The sequence below is a fragment of the Natrix helvetica genome (assembly GCF_964273705.1).
Source record: "Natrix helvetica genome assembly, chromosome: 1".
NCBI classification, from domain to species: Eukaryota; Metazoa; Chordata; class Lepidosauria; order Squamata; family Natricidae; genus Natrix; species Natrix helvetica.
In genome coordinates, this window is record NC_138548.1 from 157,759,088 (window position 1) to 157,777,112 (window position 18,025).

Consider the following 18,025-nt stretch of genomic DNA (forward strand, 5'->3'; position numbering starts at 1 on the left):
CCGGAACGTACCTGGTGCTCCCAGCAGGCACCGGTACGCCCGTACCGGGTGTACCAGTCGTATCCCACCACTGGTGTGAATGGATATAGCAGCACATTTTGTATTTGGTGAGATCAGTTGTGGGAAGGGAGATTATGTGAGATAATGAAGTAACAGATTAACACAGTTGGAAGGGACCTTGCAGGTCATCTAGTCCAACCCCCTACCCAAGCAGGAGACCCTACATCTGCCTCTACCTAGGATCGAACTCAAGGCAGGCCTACACAAATAAAGCTGTATTTGAGAGACCCCCCCCCTCCAAAAAAAAATCAAACAGCATTTCATGAATATATTTTCTTTCTAAAGAGTTATTTATATGGGGTAACCTATAGTTGCCTATTATATATTCCATATTTAGCAAAGTTCCATAGCCTTCCAATTATTTTATGGCTGAGCTGACAATATTTTCTCTGGAAAAGCCAACTTGTGGAATGGATAACTTGCATTAACCAATGCTATTTTTTCTACTACAGATGAAACAATTGCATTTATAAAACCAGGTCCCTAGGTTCCTAATCTAATCCTTTCCATGATATCCTAATTACTAAGGACAGGGATGATTTTCTTTTCTGAATGGACTATATCTTGAGGGAGCCAAACTTTATTTATTTACATATTTATTGATCAGATAAACAAATATATTAAATTTAATATCAAATTTATCAGTAAAATATATCTATTTGTTTATTATATGTAAAAGATCGCATGATCATTTGTTTCCCGCAACTTCAGTAGTAATAGGTATTTCTTTCAAGTTCCTTTTGTCGTTACATATTTATTCATTTACATATAAATAATGTCCTCCCCTGTGGATAGAGTAGGTTTCACATTATGGGCTTTGTTATTGGTTATTGTTATTGATAATGGAAGTGAGGATAAAAAAATACTGAACAAGAATAACAGTCCATCAAAACTACGACATTTTTGATTAAGATGACAGTCTTAATGTAATATTGTCGTCCTCAGCCCTGTCTTCAATTTCCATAGTTTTGGGAAGCAATATGAGCAGAGGTGACTGCTGCCGGTTCGGACCGGTTCGGGTGAACTGGTCGTTCCGACCACCAGCTGGGCCAGCCCTCGCTCTCCAGCGCTATCCCGTCCTGTATATCTCACTATGGCTCATTTGCCCCGCCCATGCAGCCCAACTGATTTCCATGCCTCGCTCGCTCTATTCACCGTGGCTGCCTAAGAAGCTGTTAGAAGGCGCGCACAGGAAATCGCTGTGTGTTTGAAGCTGCATGCAAGCTCACATTTTTGGTTCTGCACTAGGTGAACTGGTTGTTAAATTATGTGAAGCCCACCTCTGTATAAGAGATTATGATATACCACTGACATATTTAGATTGCCCTACCAGAATTTTTTACGTCTTCTGCTGCAAGTTCTACCAAAGGTGTAATCAACCCATGGAATGTTCTTGTTTGAATGCTGCTGGAGGAAAAATCTATGCTATTTAATAGTTCTAGTTTGTAATTCCTTAAAAGTTAGGTGTTCCTGGCTTCAAAATTTCCACAGCCTGGTCACTTTTTCTTATTTTCTCACTCGTTCCCCTCTGTTCATCCTTTTCAGTTTTACTATTTCTTTTCACAGAAATGTTATCGTATTACTACTTTGAAATAAATATTCCATCATTCTTAAACCATTCCCACTTCATATCATACCTTTCCTGCACCAGAGGTTTCCCTGTTCACGAATAATAGTGCACAATCTAAACCAGAGTTTTTCAAACGGTGTTTCATGGAACCCTACTGTTCTGTGTGAATTTGGCAGGAGAGTTCTTTGAGAGATTGAAGACAAGAAAAAAAAAGTTCACTAGCATGTGACAGGTTTTTTTTTAATCACTAGAGCAGTGGTTCTCAACCTTCGCCATGCCGCGACCCTTTAATACAGTTCCTCATATTGTGGTGACCCCCAAGCATAAAATTGGTGTCTCGGTTCCTAAGACCATTGAAAATATGTGTTTTCCGATGGTCTTAGGCGACCCCTGTGAAAGAGTCATTCAACCCCCAAAGGGGTCCTGACCCACAGGTTGAGAACCACTGCACTAGAGGTTTGCCTCTTGATCAAGATTTCCTGAATATATGTTTTTTTTCTAACTAACAGATTTTGCAGTCAGAGAAAGTTTGACAATCTCTGATCTAAACTCTGCTGTTGTGCATGATCATCTCCATGTTCTTTATTTTGCTATATCTTTATTGTATCTGTCTCTAACAGGCTCATCCCATCTTTGTCCTCCTTCATCTCTAACCTTTGGGTTCTGTAAACTCCTTGAAGGTCCAGAGGTAGTGTACTATAAATCTATCTTGCATGAACATTAGGACAATTCAGATATTCACTCTTCACATCAGCCTTTTTTAGCATAATGTGTCTTCATGATTAATGTAGACAATCACTTTCAAGGTCTTCATGGCTTTTTTGCAAAAAGGTATCCGATTTTTTTTAATGGCTGTTCCACTCTAGCCAGGATAATTTTCTTTGGTAAATGATCTTAATATTTTTTTAACCTGAAAAGTATAAATTAGAAATGGATTGTGCTGTCAGAAATATTTTATCTGTCATTTTATTTACACACACACACACAAAGTAAAATAAAATAAAATTGGGGAAAAGTCTGAATGAAAATGTAGAGTGGACTTGGACAATGAATATCTCTACTTTAGCACTAAAACCTGTGTAGCTTTTTTTTTTTTTAATGATTTCCCTCCCAATATTTCTGGGATCATAGTTGAATGAGTGCACTGCATTCAAAATTCCTACATGCCCCCCCCCTAAAACTACAGTTCCCACAAACTCCTTTGGGAGAATGAATGATGCCTGAAGAGTGCTTCAATCCTAAATACTCCTGGTATGAATAAGCTGTATGCAATTTTGTAAGGAAGTATGCATCTTATTGCACTATAGAGGTGCCTTCTAACAGTGATCCTGGGAAAATGTATTTATTGCACTAGTAACAGTCAGCTTTCATTTGATTCATGTTTTACACATTACTTGATCAGGTACACGTGATATAGTTGGGATTAGATTGTATGTGATTCAGTCCACCCTCTCCCCTTTGCCAGGATTTGAATTCTTAAGTTTTATATAAGACACTTTATTGTGCTTTATATAGGGCACTTAGCTTCATGAGGTATAATGGATCTGTTTTCAGGATTTGCAGGGTAGGATATATGGATAAGCTTGGAAGGAATAGCATTCCTTATTAGAACTCTCAGAACAGAGAGATAAAGTCGTTACCTTATGTCACAGGTCTTCAAACTTGGCAACTTTAAGATTTGTGGACTTCAACTCCCAGAATTCTCCAGTCGCTATGCTGGCTAGAGAATTCTGGGAGTTGAAGGCCACAAGTCTTAAAGTTGCCAGGTTTGAAGACCTGTGCCTTATGTCATGCTTTTTATATTCAATGTTCCATGACATCATCACCCAGGAGAGGTGACTATTTCAATAATTATTTTATTTTATTTATTTTATTTTTTATTTTATTATTATTTTAATCCTGCCTTTATTATTTTTATAAAGAACTCAAGGCAGCAATGCCTATCTAATAATCCTTCCTCTGCTTGTTTTCTTCCAGGAGGCATTAAACAACCAATTTCACATTCACTATTTAAATGCAAGTTGAGTCATGAGCTTTAGTAAATCAATAAAGTAATGGCTTTAGCAGTGCTGCATATTGCAAATAGTCAAAAACTTTTTATTCAGTTGGCCCTATTTATTTTCAGTAAGTCATGATCAAGAAAATGTATTACTTATATATGTAGTAATAGCCTGTACTTTGCAACATAAAATGTTTTGTATATAGATACGACGTATATGAATCTTTTATTTAAATGTCTCTTCAGCAGAAGGCCCTTTCAGGTGGTAGAACCTAGCAAAGCTTCAACCAATTTGAAAAAAAAGCTAAGTGGCATTTGCCCTGATTGTTATTTGAATGTGAGACTAGACTGAGAAATCCAGCACTATAGACTGATATTTTTAAAATCATTATTTATCTACTATTACCAAGCAAACTGCAACCCCTTCTCTGAGGTTCACTGGACTCAGGGCTGACTCAAGGGAGAATTTACTTTTTTATCTTGATTGACTGTTTTATAACAACAATACAGAAAAGTGTTAGTATTCTGTAATAACAATTTTTTCCAGCAGGTCAGATTGTTTCCCCACAGTCTGCGCCAACCATTGAAACCAAAAATGATGTCAGCCGAGAAAACAGCACTGTTGACTTTAGTAAGGTAAGATTGTAACCTGAATATTGGAATGGTAAGAGTACAGCTTAGTTCTGGCAGTAAAGCATGTTTCATTTCAGTGTAATGAATTATAATTGGCCGTTGTCTCATACTACATGCATTTTATGTAAATAAATGGAGTGGGATACATTTAACCATTTAAAACAAAGGATCCTTTTTAAAAAAAATGGTTCATTTCATTCCATATCACTGTGAAGACATCATTAAACTTTAGAAGAGATGAAAAGCTACGTTTCAGTATCTGAACCGAAAGATCTTTGAAATGATGTGGTAGCATTCTCAAGCATTTCCCATCTCTGAAAATGAAACGTGGTTACAATATATTTAAGGCTTAAGGCAGTAGAATGCTGATTGACTCACTCATCCTTTCCATACTGTCACTACAATATTAAGGTATAAAAATTGTTCTGTGTGATTTCAACCATGAAATTTGGCAGCAATATCCTGGAAGTCCCTTAATAAAAGCTCTACAGCGGAGGTGTCCAACCTTGGTAACTTTAAGACCTGTGGACTTCAGCTCCCAGAATTCCCTAGCCACCTAAGCTGGCTGGGGAATTAAAGTCCACAAGCCTTAAAGTTGCCAAGGTTGGACACTCCTCTCTACAGTAAATCTTAACACATTGAACTTCCTGAATATTTTGTTCATTGACAGCTGATGGTTATTAATAAACTATCAATCCAGAATATAAACTCCCTGCATTGCATACATGAGGACTTGATTCAATTTAGCCATTTCTAAGGAAAGCTGGAAAAGATTCTGCCTGAAATGCAGAAGAGCTATTTATCAGTATTTATAAGCAATTTATAAGCTTATTTATAAGCTAAGGAAAGAGAACCATAATTTAACTTGCTAGAAAAGAAACGTTGTCACTAATTTGTTGGTCAATGTTTAATTTAGGATTTGCAGGACAGAGCCAAAGAACTATAACATCAAGGGAGATGCCAGTATGGCGACAAACTTTGAAGAAAATTTATTAAATTGTCCCTGAATATACTCACAGCACAGGGGGATCTGCCCCAATCAGATGAGCCCAAATGGTGAAAATGGTCTCTGGGTTTTGACTCACAAAGGAGATGCTTTCATTGGCCAAGCCTTGCAACCTTTCTTTCTCCTTCCATCCCAAAATTGCTTAGGTTAGGCATCAGCAAAAGAAGTTTAGATATTAATGAAGATTAAGTATCCAGCAGGTACTGGGCCCCTGCTATGACAAAAGAGAGAAATAATTATTTGATTGAGGTTAGAGCAAAAAGTTTTGTTATGTCACAATTTGTAAGAGTAAATAGGAAAAGCTAGCTTGTCTAAACAGCCTCTCTCTTCCAGGTGTTAATTGAAAAATACAAGGCAATAACAGGGCAATGAGCTCAGTGTGCTTTTTCCTTTCTGACTTCTGCCAAGTTTTTACCCCTAAAGTCAGCTTTTCTAAAGGAGCAATTAGACCAGCCATTAAGATGCCTCCCCATAACTTATTCTTATCCCATAACTTACATAGTTAGACCAGTAAAATATACCCCAAATATTTAGCCACAGCCAAACCATCGTTTCTGTGTTTCATTTTCAGAGTATTTGTGGAGATAGTCTCCTGTTAAATTAGAAAATTGGGAAAGACTCTTCTGCTGCCTTAGTGTTCAGATTTATATTGGTCCTAATATATTCTGTGACATTTACCCTTTGGCAATATAAAAACTATTTTTAAACATGTACAAAATCTCAGGTTTTATGATTATGTTGTGATACTTCATTGCTCACTGTAAATTGTGACAAGCAGCATGGCTGTCCAAAAGAACTGAAAGGGAAAACGTGAATTTATTGGGAATATTATATAACCAATCGGTAGTTAAAAATTACCTAAAGGGGTGTTGTGTCACCAAATCGGCTGTATTAGGCTTTGGTTCGACAAATCTCTAGCCACAGCAGTTGGCCTCAGCTGAACCAAGTGGGGCAGGGGGAGGATTAACGTGGGTATCTTTAACTGAGTTTCTCTTCTAAGGAAATTGATGCCAACAGTGCCTTGACTTGTTGTTGAATGTGACATCCAGTCAGTGTGGCTGAGCCAGTTCTAGTTATGTGCTTGCTCCATCTGGTGCCAGGCAGAATATGAGAAGCAGCCTTTTGAACCAGCTGAAGTCTGTTAATTGTGCGTGCAGGGACTAGGAGACCAGCAAAAAGGGCATAACACTAGTCTATTTGGGATGAAACAGAGAAATGAAAAAGGACACCTTCATCAGGAAGAGAGAGAGAGAGAGGTGAGGATCCACTCTGGCTATCTTTCTATGGTGATTGCAAGCAGCATCTCTTGCTAAATGTTAGTACCAGTTCAATGCTGTGTTTTGTCAGTGCAGTTGGCAGAAATTCCAGAAGTTCTAGATCAGCCTTCCTTGGTCTGGCTCTCCCTGGACCATGCATCTTCCTCCCAGCAGTGAACAGGCTTCCTTCTGAGGAAGATAGGATGTAGTCCAATCTTTACGGAGGGTACCAGGATGGGGAAAGCTACTCTAGATGCATGTATTGAACATTTTAAACATCAATAGTCCTGCCATCCTTCATTTCATTTGAAGATTGTCCTTGTAACCTTCAAATATACAAAGTATTTTTTAAAGAAATGGAAGGTATAAATTTATTTCATACACACGCAAACCCAGAAAAACACAGTCATTTTCCCAGCAAAACTACCTTTAATATTTCCAAAGTAGTATAATTATGTATAGGAATTTCCATTGAATTCAGCGAAGGTTACTGTCAGGTAAGTTGATATAGGACTGTAGCCTAGAATAAGCTCCCCAAAATCAGATCCAAAAAGGAAGTGCCCTGACAGGCATTGTGTTCATCTGTGCTTCAGCATAACAGTATTACCCAAAACTATAGCTTCCTCCCCCCCTCAACCTTGCCTGGTCCTGGAAGCTAAGCAGGTTCAAACCTGGGTGATATTTGGATGACAGTCTACCAGAAAACTCTATGGTGATGGGCATCCCAGAAGGAGGAGGCAGTGAAGAGCGGTGGGATTCCAAATCTTTTCCTACCGGTTCTATGAGAGTGTACTTCATGCACACGCGCAGCACTCAGTAGCAGCATTGGTGAGCTGAACTGTTGTTTAGCTCAGCTGAGGCGGGGCAATCCTCTCTGCCATGCAAATCAGCTGAGCTAAAAAACAAGGGAATATAGGACAGGAAATGGTGGGGTTGGGAGGGCGGGGCCAACCAGAGGTGGTATTTGCTGGTTCTCTGAACTTCTCAAAATTTCCATTACCGGTTCACTAGAACCGGTCCTAACCAGCTAAATACCACATGTGGTGGTGAACAACTTCCATATTGCAGTCAAGGAAACTACATGTGTGTGTCCATTAAATCACCAGGAATCGCACGGAGCTTGCTGCGGGCCTGTAACAAAACCAGATAGGTTTCCTGGTACCCTCGGGCTTGAGCTGGCTGTGGAAGGAGTGTTTGCTCCATTTGGGTAGGGCTTTGGCTAACTCATGCAGGAGTTACCTCTGGTTGTCTAAGAGTGGAGTTGGAGAGGCGGCCACGGAGTTGGTCAATATGCCTTCTCTAATTCCTACCGTCCTCGAGCTCTAGGAGGTAAGAGTGAGGGCCGGTGATGCCTATCACTGTGGCAGGAATCCACAGAATTCCCCTGGTGTAGTTGTGGGCGTATACTGAATCCCCTATGCTAAAAGCCCGATTCTTGCTTGTGGAGTCTGGGGGCGATGAGGCAGAATAATTGGGGTGTAGCCAGTCTAAGTGGGACCTTAGCCACCCATGAGAAGCTCAGAGGGGCTTCACCCTGTAGTGGCACTGGGTGTGATGTGCTGAATTAGCAAATAGTGGTCAACCCATGTTTGCCAATCTCCCGGGCCCATCCTAGAGAGGGCCTCTTTTGCAGATCTCACCATTCTCTCCACCTGACCATTGGAGGCTGGATGGAATGGCACGACCAGGGCATGCCTGATTCCCTGAGCTGCTAGGAAGGTCTCAAATTGCACGGCCGTGAATTGGGGCCCATTGTCAGAGACCAAGACGTCAGGCAGGCCGTGCGTGGAGAAAAGTCTCTGTAGCACCTTGATGACCGCTTCTGCCGTAGTGGAGGTCATCAGGACTACCTCTAACCATTTCGAGTAGGCGTCCACAACTACGAAAAATGTCTGGCCGTGAACTGGGCCAGCAAAGTCAATGTGCACCCTAGACCATGGTGTTTGAGGTCGTTCCCACTCCTTAGCGGGCGCCTCTGGGGGAGCTGGTCTGGACTCCTAGCACGGTGTGCAGGTAGCCACCCATTCTTCGATCTCCCTGTCCATGTTAGGCCATCACACATAACTCCTAGCCAAAGATTTCATCCTGACAATTCCAGGATGCCCTACGTGTAAAGCCTCTAATACTGCAATGCACAGTTTGGGTGGAACAACAACCCGGTCCCCCCACAGTAGACAGCCATTTACAACCGATAACCCATCGCGTTTGGCAAAATATATTTTGAAATCAGCCCCAATAGGCCCCTTGGGCCACCCCCTCCACACCTAGTTCAAAATTTGCTTGATGGTGGAGTCCTTTGCAGAGTGACGGGCAACGTCACTGGACGAGACAGGCCCAGTCTCCAGGCAGTCAATGAGGAGGACTGGCGTCTTGGGGGTAGGGTTAGCGAAAAGTTCAGGCAGCAGGCAGCAGCTGAGAGCATCAGCGTGCCCCAAAGTGGATAAGACAGTAGGAGAAGGTAGCTAGGAAGATGATCCATCTGGTCATGTGGGATGATAATGACACTGGGATAGGTTGATCACCAGCCAGTAAGCCCAACAACGGCTTGTGGTCTGTAACCAGTTCGAAGTCCCCACCATATAGATATTCATGGAACCTCTTTACTCTGGCCACTGCAGCCAAAGCCTCACGGTCCAGCTGGCTGTAGTTCTGCTCTGCAGCGGACAAGGTCCTGGAGTAAAATGTAATAGGGGCTTTGGTTCCATTGGGCATGTGGTGGCTGAGGACGACGCTGATGCCGAATGGGGAAGCATCGCAGGTCAGCACCAACGGCAGGGTCTGGCTGTACTGCACCAGGAAGGAATCCACCGACAGGAGTCGTTTTACTGCGGCAAATGTGGCAGCCTCGGCTTTGCTCCAGGACCACTTCACCTTCTTAGCCAGGAGACGGTGTAAGGGCTCAGCAACAGTGGCTTTCTGTTTAAGAAAGGCACTGTAAAAATTAAGGAGCCCGAGGAACGGCTGCAGCTCGGTTTGATTGCGAGTTGTGGGGGCTTCCTGAATTGCTTTGATTTTTTTCTGTGGTTGGGTGAATCCCAGAGCCATCGATCAGGTACGCTAAGAATTCAACCCTTGGCACGTTAATTTGGCATTTCTCTTTTTTTGAGACGAAGGCCTTTGTTTCTTTTTTTTAAATTTTTTTTATTGTTTTAATTAAACAAAAAACACACCAAAAAATCATTCTTCATTACATCTTTCAGAAAGCATGTCAATTGGTTACAAATAAATTTCGTGCGTTACTACCACAATCATTCTTTATATTTTGTTCATATTGGATTGTACATTTTAAATCAAAAATCTTTATGTATTTTACCATCAATGTACCATCATTCTCATTTAACTATAATTGTTTAAATGTGCTTTCATCTAGAATCATTTATATTTAAAGACACAACCACATACTGGCATTCATTAGCTGTTTCTGTAAACCTCATGCTTATATACAATTACTTTCAGCAATACCAACACATATAAAATCATTAAACATTATCCATTAACATTTCGTTATTGTTATTGTAGTTATCTAACATCTTTATAATAAACTAGACAAAGATTTATTAGTAGAATTTATAAGTACCCAGGAGAGACTACATCTTTATAACAAAATCCAAACAAAAAAGTATTAGTAAAATTAATAAATATTTTTCCCAGGTCCCAATTTGCAGTTTATATCCAAATTGTTTTCACTAATTAAAGTTATTATTTCACTATTATTATCATAGTGGATTATCTGTTAACGAATAAACATTTTAAAAACAAAAACATTCTATAAGCATCTACAAAATCCTACTTATTAATCACCAAAGATTAACTAAGTTTTTAATTATCAGCATTCATTGTCAACCTGTGTCTTTCCAGTAACAAAACAACCGTATCTCTTTAGCCAGTTGTTGCGTCAATTCTCTTATTAATAGTAGTTTATCCAATTTCTTATCAAAACTCTCAGATAACTTTTGAATTTCAGTCAACAAATCTTGAAGACTCAGTTTTCCCTCATACATGTTTCCAAATTAAAAAAAAGCAAGGGGGAGAAAAAAAATTCCCTTCCCTTGCCAAAAGTGTTTTAAAAAAGGCAACTCTGCCCTTGGCTAGGCTTCTTATCGAATTGCACAAGATAAGCTGCAAAGCTCCAAAGCTACAAAACTGCAAAGCTCTTGTTACAGCGTCAGTGGAATCGGAAACAATGTTTCAAAGAGAAAGAAAAAAACCAGGTTCTAACTTCCGAATGGCAGATTCAATTCTTCTCCTGTTTATCTCAAGCTTATGGAGAACAATAATCTTTCTAATTCGAGCCAAAATTGTTCATACACATTTTAGAAGTTGCGCCTCGTTTGCAGCCAATACCAAGATGTCGTCGAAATAGGGGCCGACTCCTGGAATCACCTGCAAAAGCTGTTCCATGACGCTTTGGAACAGTCCAGAGACGATACTAATGCCGAATTGCAGGCGGTGACATTTGAACGCACCTCTGTGCGTCACAATGGTTTGGTCCTCCACCATAGCGCCATCTACAGGCAATTGTTGGTATGCCTGTGCCATGTCCAATTTAGCAAAAACTTTTCCGGGGCCTAATGAATGAAGGAGGTGCTGTACAATGGGTACAGGGTAGGCGCTTTGTTGTAGCGCTTTATTTATTGTGCACTTGTAGTCTGTGCAGATGTGGACAGACCCATCAGATTTGACAGCTGTCACTATAGGGGTCTCCCAGCATGTGTGATCGACCAGCTCTAGGATTCCCTGGCCTGTGAGCTTGTCAATTTCCCTGTCAATTTTGGGGCGGAGAGCAAAAGGTATTTTCCTGGGTTTTAGCCTTATTGGGGCTATGTTGGGGTCCAAACTAAAGGAAATTGGAGTCCCCACATACTTACCCAGACTGGTGCCGAAGACATCCTTGAACTCCTTAAAGATGGCTTCAGCGCCATCGTCTTTCAAGGCGTTGATACCGGTCACTTCTAGGCCCAGGGCTTGGAACCAATCTAGCCCTAGGAGGCTCTGCAGGTTGCCGCTGACCACTGTCACTGGGAGTTTCCTGCTGAACTGCTTAAACTTCACCTGGAAGGTACCTTGGCCCACGATGGGGACCCGGTTTCCCTGTAATCACATAGGCGGATGTCAGGGGTGCGAAAATACTGCTTCATTAGGCTAGGGATAGCCTGCTTTAGGGTAGACCATGGTATGATGGTCAGTGATGACCATCTCCATATCACATGGGGAGTCCTTGATGAGGATTGTGACCTTCAGCTTTTTTGGCCCCCTGGTGCAGACTTGGCCAATTGACGTGTGGTAGGTGACTCTATTGTCGCCCTCTGAGCACCATGGTGGCTTCTGCCAGGCCCCTTGGCTGGGCCTCTGTTGGCAGTTTGGTGCGCTTCTAGGCTGCCAGGCAGTGGCAGGGAACTTGCTCTGGAACACCTTGGCGATGTGCCCCTTTCGCTCACAGAGCTGGCAGGTTGCGTCGCAGAAACAGCAAGCCAATCTGACATGGTCTCCTCCGCAGCTAGCATAAAGCAGGAGACGCGGTTTGAATTTGCACGGTGGTTGGATGCGGCTACTGCGCATGCGGCAGCTGTCATCTTCTTTGCCTTCTGAGCTCTCGGGCTCGGCAGCCTCGCGATGTACACATGTACTCTTTCGCGCGTATTGTGGAGCACTTTGGCGCTGCAGAGTCTCAGTAGATTTGACGGATGATTCGGATACCCTGGCTTCGTCCAAGGTGATCTGTAGAGTAAGGTTAGATTTAGCGAGTAACCTCCACTGTAGGTTAATATCCCATACGCCGCAAATTATGCGGTCCAGAATCAGCTCGTCCAGGTCTTGGAATTTGCAGTATGCACGGCCTTGCGGAGCGCCGTAACGTATTCGTTAGTTGACTCGCCCTCCTTCTGGTTTCTGATGTTAAATTCATGCCGGCGAACTTGCTTGGAGGGCTTGGGCACATAGTGGGTCCTTAGTGTCTGCTAAAGCACGGACCAGGCGACTGATTGTAGTGGTTTTGGCTCAGAGAGGTCTTTCGCCGTCTCGAACACTTCCCGGCCACAGTACCCGAGGAACATGTTCTTCTTGCAACCTTCAGAAAGGCCCATGAAGTTGTTTGCCTTGAGGAAGCAGTCAAATCGTAGCATGTACGAGTTCCGGTGCTCGGTGACTGGGTTATACAGAGTCGGTGGGGCATACATGGCCATTTTGTGTTCAGAGGGCATTTTAAGTTTGCTGTTCAAAAATGGCCACTTGAAGCTGCACTGAGCTCCTGGCTGGATGTACTTGCTGGATTGCTACGCTCTTTTCGGTTCGCCTAGTTGCCTTCCAATCCCACCTTCATCGTCAGTGTTAGATTGAGTAATGGATAGGCACACACAGGCTTAACGGTAACAACAGCTCTTTATTAAGTACAACAAGTGAGAACAATCCAGTGAAGGTTGAGTCTGACAGCACCCCTTTTATAGGGAGCTGTCAGACCCTTTGACCAATAGGATTAAACCTCTGCTCCTGCCGGAACAGAGGACCTTGGTGGAAACCCCTGTAGCTAGAGCAAGTATCTAACATTTGCGTTATGTGCCTTTTCATGCTTCACCCCCATTTGTGCTTGAAAAGCCACCCTAAGCCTGAGAATTAATGGACCCAAGGTTTCTTGCAAGTCATTATGAAGCTCTAGCCTGATCTGCAGGACTACATGACAACATGATCATAACTCCAATTAATGGATTGTCAAGATCGATGTCTTTTGCTGGCCAATTATTTCTAGATGTGGTGAACAACGTGTTGCAAATTAATTGATTTTTTATATATATATCTAAAACTGCCAGGAGGCATCACATAATGCATTAGGTGACCTCTACTGTTTTATTGGCCAATCTATTTGATGGCAACAATTGATTAACTGAGTTGGAGTTGTGTAGAATACTTGCTTCGTAAACTCCCAGCCCTTTGGGTTTATTTGACTTGAGCAGGTGTCCTAAGCCATGTTGATGATCAGTGGAAATGAGATTGGGGATGAGAGGAAGGACAGTTTATCGATGCACAAAAGCCACCTACTAATAGGTCTTGGCTTAGCTTCATCTTTGCTGCTTTGTATGAGGGCTCAATTACAATCCTGCCATCAAAAGTAATTCAAATCCTTCCAAGCATGTGCATATTCTTTCTCCCATCTGTGAAGTAGTCCTCCCTTAAAAGAACTATTCCATTTCAAGCAATCAGTAATAATTCCTCGGTACCAGATAAATATGTAGATTTAAATTATTATTCCACAAGAAATATGTAAATAAGATGGCAAAGCAACAACAACAAAAAAAAAGAACTCTGGGCTTAATTTTTGGAGATGTTAAAAGTTTTGAAAATGATTTCATAACACAGACAACGCCATGGCGCTTAAATTCTGTCCATGTGCCAGAGCCATTTGCAAGAAAACAACTTTGTAAACACTATTGAAGACACACTGCACATTGCTACTGACAGATGGCTGCGAGATAGACATTAAAATGGTCACTTTAACAGTTTATATTGGATTTGGTCACTGTTTTTGTGTTTAGATTGGTAATGGGAAAGCAAATGGGAGAGAAACGCAGTAATTTGAAATTCTCAGAATATGAAGCTGTGATATCAATTTGAACATGTTGTTTTGTGAATTACTCTTCATAACATTTAGAAAGGTATTATGGGAAGAACACAAATAAAATATGTTTGTGAACATCAGACAGTTAACTGTTAACATGAAGTAAATGACACAAATCAAAGAGAGAGAAAAATGCTTTTCAATAATTTTACGAATAAGAGTAGCAACTCGGAACCATTTCTTCATGTGGATCTTTGCATTGTCAGTTTCAAAGATCACCCTAAAGGCTTGTTGGAAAGATTGTGCGTGATAACAGATGGCGTTTCACCCTGAAATCTTGTGTGATTTGTGGAAAAGGATGGTAAAATCTTATAAGATTTGGCAAATTTTCTGAGATTTAGCCCATTTAATGTTTTATTTGGTTTTTCAAGGCTATCTGCAATATCCTCAGTCATTTGGGGCTTGTGTTCTATTATTATTGTTATTGTTATTGTTATTGTTATTGTTATTGTTGTTGTTGTTGTTGTTATTATTATTATTATTATTATTGTTGTTGTTGTTGTATAGTTGCATACATGTTACAATAATTTCTAATAATTCAAGAGAAATTCTATTTAAGCATATTAAACTAGTATTGGAAAGAAAAAGAACTTGTGGTTGTAGAATGTTATTTTCATGATTGTGGACTATAATAAAACCACTGTATCAAGCTAGTACCTAGGCCGTATCATAACTATGCCCACATAAAGGAAGGCCTGGGAAGAGAGAGAGAGAGCTTTTGCTATAATTCTGTTGATTCCTTATTTTTGTATTTGCCTAAGCACAATACATGTATTGACACACCCAGCATTAGCTGCACCTTTCTTTTTATTTTTCTCAGTGGTATTATTTAGTGAATCTTTGGCACAGCAGGAATTTGAATACAGTTAATCACAAATTGCCGTACTGTAAGGCTGCACTCTCTTTGCGTGTATAGCATTCCTCCGTACTTTCTCAAAAAGCTAACACGACCCTTTTCAACCCCAGCCCACATAGTTATGAAATCGTTTTTCTGGTTGCTGTTCTTACGTTAAATAATGCTCCTAAGCTTTCTCACACTGGATTTGGGGGCAACAAGAAATTCAGTGCAATTAGTAGGTAACTGTTCTACTATAATGCTGCTCTTTCTTTCCTTTTGTTTACAAATCCTTGTTTTCTCAGAAAGCTAATGCAACCTTGATTTCAATAATAATGGCTTCTGGAGAGAGAAAGATTAGAAGTCTTTCAACTGGTTGCTTACTATCTTTGCAAGTACCTTGGCCAATATAATCTAATGAGAGATCCATTATGCTTGACACTAACAGTGTAACTGTGTCTCAATAAAGCAGTGGAGGACTCCTGTGGAATCTATGCATCCTATTGAGGAAAGACTTTTCCTCACAATGAGGCTTTGTAGGTAACATAATGAAGAACATTTTGTTACAGTAACATCTGTACACAATTTAAAGTAGTGAAGTTTAACAATGCAAGCATGATGTGTTGAACTTTTAACAGTATTGTTGGTTTTGTGACAATGGAGCACCTGAGCAAACACTGTGTTGAGCCATTGGCTCCTAACAGGAGTGTTTCCCAATCTTGACAACTCCCTAAAGTGTGGACTTGAACTCCCAGAATTCCCCACCACATGCCATTGCTAAAAATTCTGTAGAATGGAAATCCATGGAAGTTGTCTAGATTGGGAAACACTATTCTAATGCCCTATTCTGTAAAAGGAAAACTTCATTGGATGCTTTATGTATAGCAGCAGCTGCCAGTCATGTTGCATTTTACAGTGGGCAGGAATTGCTGTTGAGGCATAGGCACAGTCTATGGAACAATAATTGTGGTTGTGTGAGCAGTAGATGGGGACACTGAGTGTATTTTTCTTGATTCCCATGGAAATGACTCATGAGGTTCCAGTGTGAGCCACCTGGCTCATTTTTGGATCATGGCAGAACTGTCACATTGCAACACCTTTCATATAAAATGTGCTGTTTTTCATTAGCAATAATAAAACCATTGTCAATTTTGTAAAGCAGAACCACAATCTCATTTTCATTCATAAATTTATTTAAAATTTTAAATGGAAGTAAAAATGACTACTACTTTTGTCAGTAAGCATGAATGATTCCAATTTTTTAAAAAAATGGTCAGCTCTTGACCCTATTGAAATGAATCATGTTGAAGAAATTCATTAACTCATTAATTGAAGATTATTTGGATTGGAATTCTTAAGTTGCCTTTTCAAGAGTTCTAGAATTAGCAACCCTAAATAGACTTTGCACAATACCAGGAATATTAGCCTTTTATAAGGTATCAATATGACTAAGATACCATTTGCAGTTAGATTATATCTAGAACACAAATATGAGCATTAATTGTTCAATTAACTGCCAAGTCTTATAAACCCACAATTGAAGTTTTTATTGATTGATAACTTCAATTAATTTTTCAGATTTTGTACCTCCACTAATACATGTTTATGCTAACTTATCCTGTGGTTAACGATCCATGATGTATCAATGTGTCAGTGAAATGAAATGTTAGAAATCTTCATATCTGTTAGTTCTCTCAGTCCACCTCCCATCCTTCTTTTTCTTGTATACCTTTTTTTAATGATCAGGTTGACCTGCATTTCATGAAAAAAATCCCTCCTGGAGCTGAAGCCTCAAACATTTTGGTTGGTGAGCTTGAATTCTTGGACCGTGCTGTAGTCGCTTTTGTTAGATTGTCTCCTGCTATGTTGCTCTCAGGATTGACAGAAGTTCCAATCCCATCAAGGTAATTTATAACCATTGCTAAGAAAGAAATGCAATTATTCCAGCTTGGTTTCAATCCTGCAGCTCACAGATAAAAAGAATAAGGGCCAGCTAAGGAATAAGGAAGACTGCTCTAAATAATATTAAGGATTATATATTGCTACAGAGCAGCATTTGTGAAGACCACCTCACTACCCAAATTGGACAATATCATTGATGATTAGTTTAACAAAAATCTTGATTTTTATAACAAACAGCTGTAGCCAAAATGTATTCCATCCATCCATCCATGACATAAGAAGGAATTGACAACCACCATCGAGTACTGTATGATGTGTGCACAATTTTACTTTGAAGATTAAGTTGTCTCAAACTTTATATAAAATTGCAGCTTTTTAATGCCCTGCAATAAAGTCAGAAGAAGGTCTAAATTTCACAGGCTATCCTCTTTCTCTTTTTACAATTTTAAAAATTTAAATCCATATGTGAAAATTCTATGAGTTTGAATGACAATTTTCATTTAAATTTGATAGAAAAATTGGTTTTGTATTCATGATTAACAGGAAATCTGCTTATAGAAAGCTGGGAGGAAGTTCATTCAAATTCAAATTTTTAATTTGTTAGCCGCTCCCTCTCCGCAAGGGACTCGGGGCGGCGTACAATAAAAATATACATACATACATATAGACATACAGACACACACATATACATACATATACATACATGGAGGAGGTAGTGATCAAACATATATCACATTAATAATAATAATAGAAAATTAAAATTAGCCATTAAAATATCCCATGATAAAATACAATTTAAAAAGAACTGTGAGGAGGAGGATAAACTACGGTTGAGCCAGGCCAGATAATTGAAAGAGGTGGGTCTTGAGCTTTACACGGAAGGAGCGGAGATCGGAAGTAATCCTGATGTCAAGGGGGAGGTCATTCCACAGGGCTGGGCCCATCACAGAGAAGGCCCTGCTCCTGGGTGTCGCCCCCCGACACTGTTTAGCGGACGGCACCCGGAGAAGTCCCTCTCTGTGTGAGCGGATTGGTCGTAGGGATGTATGGGGCAGGATGCGATCCCGCAAATAACCAGGTCCTATGCCATGGAGCGCTTTAAAGATCGTAATCAAAACCTTGAAACGCACCCGATAGACCACAGGAAGCCAGTGC

The 18,025-nt window shown here is 40.5% G+C and overlaps 1 protein-coding gene across 13 annotated transcripts in view; it reads left to right on the forward strand.

The window, feature by feature from the left end:
• SLC4A10 (solute carrier family 4 member 10) overlaps nt 1-18,025 on the forward strand; it is a 240,184-nt gene that overhangs the window by 160,694 nt on the left and 61,465 nt on the right. For 9 of the 13 annotated variants that reach the window (XM_081943648.1, XM_081943642.1, XM_081943641.1 and 6 more), the window contains 3 exons: nt 4,177-4,265; nt 6,426-6,524; nt 16,715-16,872. In XM_081943648.1, coding sequence (XP_081799774.1) covers nt 4,177-4,265; nt 6,426-6,524; nt 16,715-16,872 — 346 coding nt within the window. The remainder of the gene's footprint in view (nt 1-4,176; nt 4,266-6,425; nt 6,525-16,714; nt 16,873-18,025) is intronic. The other 4 variants (XM_081943640.1, XM_081943651.1, XM_081943644.1 and 1 more) reach the window with 3 other exon arrangements.